The 4,648-nt window shown below is 43.8% G+C and overlaps 1 protein-coding gene across 1 annotated transcript in view; it reads right to left on the bottom strand.

The window, feature by feature from the left end:
* FAIM (Fas apoptotic inhibitory molecule) overlaps positions 1 to 4,648 on the bottom strand; it is a 33,753-nt gene that overhangs the window by 2,674 nt on the left and 26,431 nt on the right. The window contains exon 4 of the mRNA XM_007947505.2: positions 2,005 to 2,054. Within this exon, the coding sequence (XP_007945696.1) occupies positions 2,005 to 2,054 (50 nt within the window). The remainder of the gene's footprint in view (positions 1 to 2,004; positions 2,055 to 4,648) is intronic.

Below are 4,648 nucleotides of genomic sequence, written 5' to 3'. Positions count from 1 at the left end.
TCGAACCCAGGAGGGAAGTGGTGGGTGCTTTGAGAAGAACGGTTGGACAAGGGCTGGAGGGAGGCAGCATGTCTGGCCTTGCAGTAATAGGCCTTGGTTTACTGCTGGTAATCCTGCCTTCCCCTTGTAGGGTTGGAGGAGGTCAGAACATGTGGCCTCCTCCCCGTTTTAGCAGAGCCATAAAATACTAAACAGCTCTGCAAGCCTCTGTGGAAAAGAAGTCTCAATCAGTAGTTTTAACCCAGAGAGCAGCTCCAGCACTAAGCATTAATTTTGAGTGAGCCCAGTAAATTTCCCTTCTAAATTTTTAGCTTTGGCCCCCCCCCCCCAGAAGCAATTAGCTACAAGAGCAAATAGGGGATAAACAGTCTGCTGGGTAAATTCATCCCAGTCTTCCTTCCCTCAGGGCCCTTCACCTCGCCTTCCCATGTCCATAACAGATAAATGAGGGCAGCAACTATGTCATGCAACTGGCTAAAATATGACTAGAGAAGAGAGCTTTTCATCTCTAGTCTTGGTGCTCAGGCCTGAGTCATCTGAAAAGGTAGGTGTTCTGGTTACCTCTGTGCAGCTCTGACAAGAATACACCACAAATGGGATGGCCTTAACAAACAGGAGTTTATTCTCTTCCAATTTGGAGACTTTAAATCCAAGTTCAAAGTGCCAGCCTCTAGGGGCTGGGTAAAAGCCTCTCAGCCTTGGGCTTTAGCTCTGCCTCCAGCTCCCGGCTCGCTGAAGCTAGAGGCTTTTCTTCACTCAAACAGCTGTTAGCTGCTGAGGTTGACAAGCAAAAAGGCACAGTCCTCATATTACCAAACCACATGGCAGGCCATTCAAGTCCATTTTAAGTCCCCAAGTCAGCAGAGCATGGCAGGCTGCTGAACAACGACAAGGCTACATGCAGGCTCCAAGCGTGCCATAGGCTAGAGACCATTCCCAAAGCTGCTTCTCATATACAGGAAGCAGACCACATACCCAAAGGCAGCTACTCAGCTGCTCACAGTAGATTCCTCCATGGAGGTGATTACCAGTCTCATCATGGGGAATACTACATCCAGCTGCCCAGCCACTCAACCAGGCCCAGCCAAGATGACACACAAACAACCACCATAGTAGGGTAGAGTCAGCCTCAGGCAGCAGAACCCCTACCACTGAGAATCCAGTGATTCTACCTTCTCTACCCAGTCTCTCTGGTTCTCACCTTTCTGGTTTTCTGGTTTTTCCACTTTCTGTCCTGTGCTATGCACAAGACTCTGCTTATTTCTACCACTATTGTTTCATTCTTTCTTGAAGTTCACTCCTACATTCATCCCACCTACAGCCATAGCAATACCAACACCTGATAGCAAAAGCCAAACACACCAGTATTTAGATGGGATTTCACTGTGCTAGGTCACAATGAGTGGGTGCCTGTTTCTCCCTACCTCTGCACTGCAGTCCACAAATTCTACATGTCTTCTGGGGTTACGGCAATGCCCTTTCCTGTCTGCCTTTATGTTATCTGATATTGTGTGTATTATATTTCATTTTTTCAAAAAAAATCCCACTTTCAGAAAAGTACTATCTGCTCTGGGTATATTGTGTATAGCCTTCCTACTCAAAGTGTGGCCCACAGATCAGCCACATTGGCATCACCTGAGGAAATGTTAGAGTTATTTGCATTTTAACACAGTCCCTAGGTGATTTCTCTGCCCAGGAATCCAAGAAGCAGTGGTATAAGCACCACTTAACACAGATAAAACCTGGGAGCTCTTTTTTAGGACAGAGCCTTGTCCAGGAGAGGAATCGTAAGTATGAGGTTGGTGCCAGCTTAGAACTTAATTCATTTCTAAACTCACACTGTCCCAGGCACTGTCTGGGAAAGATCTTCAGAATCCAGAGTCAGAGACATATTGTTTTTAACCAAGAGGACCTTAATTATAAAATCTTCATAATCTGGAAACACAGCAACATTTCAACGGTAACTTATACACATGGCCTAAGAATATCAACAGGTCAACTTACTGCGGTCTCCATGTTTTTACCATTGCACCATACATCCATTGTGTCTTTTTCTGTAAAAGTAACAGTTTAAAAAAAAAAAAATTAGAATTCTGTGGTTTAATAATAAAGCCAACTCATTATTTCACAGAAAGTTTCGGTACACTGGATTTCTAAAACTCCGTTAATATTCCAAAACTTAACACCTTTTTCACAGCTTTGAAACTCTTTCAGAATTGGAAGAAACTGTAAGTGTTTTTATTCATAAACAAAACCAAAATGAAACAAACCACCTTTTACGTTGAAATTATGGTCCCAATACATATTGAAATATCTTGCTTAAATAGATGCAGAAGCACAGCCTTTAGAGGAGGACGCACACAGATGAACGTAAGGTGAGGCCTTTCCACACAGGAAGCCCTTTCACACCAGTAACTGGAAGGTCCCTCTGCTTCACACACTGATCCGGCTCAAGGAAGGCACAAAGAGACCACCAAAAAAGCTGTAATAGGTTTATATGTGAGGCATCAGTGGTTCAGTGGTAGAATTTCCACCTCCCATGCGGTAGACACAGGTTCAATTCCTGGCTCCCACTCACCTGTCAGTGGAGGCTCCCATGGTGCTGATACTGAACAGGTTTCAGTGGAGCTGCCAGACTAAGACAGACTAGGAATAAAAGCCTAGTCTACCGACAAAAAGCAGCCAACGAAAATCCCATGTATTGCAACAGAAGCCACCTGCAACTGATCTTGGGGGTGGTGCAGGACAGGCAGCATTTTGTTCTATTGTGTGTGGGGTCAGCATGAGCTGGGACTAACTCAAGGGCACCTAACAATAATAACAGGGTTTATGTAGAGCAGAGAATATGTTAAGTTTAAAATTTTAGCCTTAAGTTTCTTGACCAGACAGTGCAATAACCTCTATTTTTGAACAAATTTTTTTGGATATAATTCAGATGCCATGCAATTCACCCACTTAAAGTGTATAATTCAATGTTTTTAATATATTCACCACAATTTTAGAACATCATCATCTCAGAAAGAAACCCATGCCCTTTAGCTATCACTCCCCTTTCACCCTCCTTTCTCTCCAGCCCTAATCAACGACTGCTCAACTTTTTGTCTCTATAGATCTCCCTGTTCTAGACTTTCATGTGAATGGAGTTATACAGTATGTGGTCTTTTGTGACTGGCTTCTTTCACTTAGCATGTTTCCAAGGTTCATCCATGTTGAACCATGTATCAGTACTTTATTCCTTTTTATGGCTGAATTTTTATAATGACATTACTGGATCATAAGGGAAAAGACAGGTATAGAATATAGAGGAAAATGATGCCACGACACATTTATGTACTAGTTAACTTGTCACAGCTCATCTCAGGGGTGTGTGTGTGTGTGTTGTGTCTGGGGGTGGATCCTGAGATCCACTTGTAAATGCTAGTGCCCTGGGAAGTGGCAAGAGAGAAGATAGCACTCATCAAGAAGCCAAAAGATGAATTTTAGGTATTATAATGAAGAAGAGGAAGAAGTGTCACCTGAATGTGCACAAGGAGTCCACAGATCAAAAACCTGTCTGAGGATTGGGTCTGAGGCACCAGTTAGGGGCCTGACTCTGACTGGCAGCCACATGATCTAGGAGCTTGGTCTAAAAGGAATTCTCACCTCACCCTCAAGATGGGACCCTGAGAATATGAGAAAGGCCCTTGGGCTGGGCTAGCAGGAAAGAGAGAAAGGTGAAGGAGGCTACTGCAATGCCAGCCTGAGTGGGAAGGCTCTGCAGCCAGAGCTGTAAGGAAACCTAGCTTGTGCAACACATGATAGGAGCACACAGTGCTGAACAAACCCTGATGGTGGAAACTGGCTTTTTATTTAGTGTGTCTACTAAACACATGCATGGTCTCAGATGGTCTATAATAACTTATTGCCATACTGCTGAAGAACACAGATAACCCAAAGGCATAAAATAAAAGTGGAATAAAATTGACTGCATTGAAAGAGGACCAGCATAAATATTCAATACAAAACACTACTATAAGAAACTATAAAAAAGACTTCTGGTAAGATGGAGGAACAGGCAGACAAGTGACACAGACCCTCTTCAACAAAGAAAAAAAAAGAAAAAAAAAAAAAAAACAATTGACAGAGATACAGAAGATAATCCTGGAACCCTGACCTTTGAAAGGAACTATGCAGAAGTGGATTAGGGACCAACTAGTGGAAAACCCTGAACGAAAACAGTGAGTACAGAGACGGTTGGAGCTGCGGAACGTAAGCTACTCTGACGGGACCAACAGCCTGAATAGTTCCAAGTGGTGTTAGGACCTGAGAATTGACCTAAAGATCAACCCTGGTCACCAAGAGCTGTAGGGATGACTGCACTGGTGGCCTATGACTAGGAGGGGAAACAGTAAGGAAGGAGACAATCTGAGCTGTGGACTTCCTGCTGTCTGGAGGGCACAGCCACTTTGAATGTTTACAAATGGAGGCCAATGTGGATATTTAAAGTGACCAAGGGCACAGCCATTTTGAATGTTTATAAGCAGTGGCCAATTTGGATATTTAAAGTGACCAAGGGCTGTAACCACTGAGACTATGGCCCCTAGCTGCCCTTCAGGTCTGGAATTGAACCCACAACTGTGGTTTCCAGCCAAACAAAGTACAGGCATGT

This window comes from Orycteropus afer, unplaced genomic scaffold (assembly GCF_000298275.1).
Source record: "Orycteropus afer afer isolate SDZICR_OR568_19922 unplaced genomic scaffold, OryAfe1.0 scaffold00188, whole genome shotgun sequence".
NCBI classification, from domain to species: Eukaryota; Metazoa; Chordata; class Mammalia; order Tubulidentata; family Orycteropodidae; genus Orycteropus; species Orycteropus afer.
The sequence above is the reverse complement of the archived record's forward strand: the minus strand, read 5'-3'. Positions and strand labels throughout refer to the sequence as shown.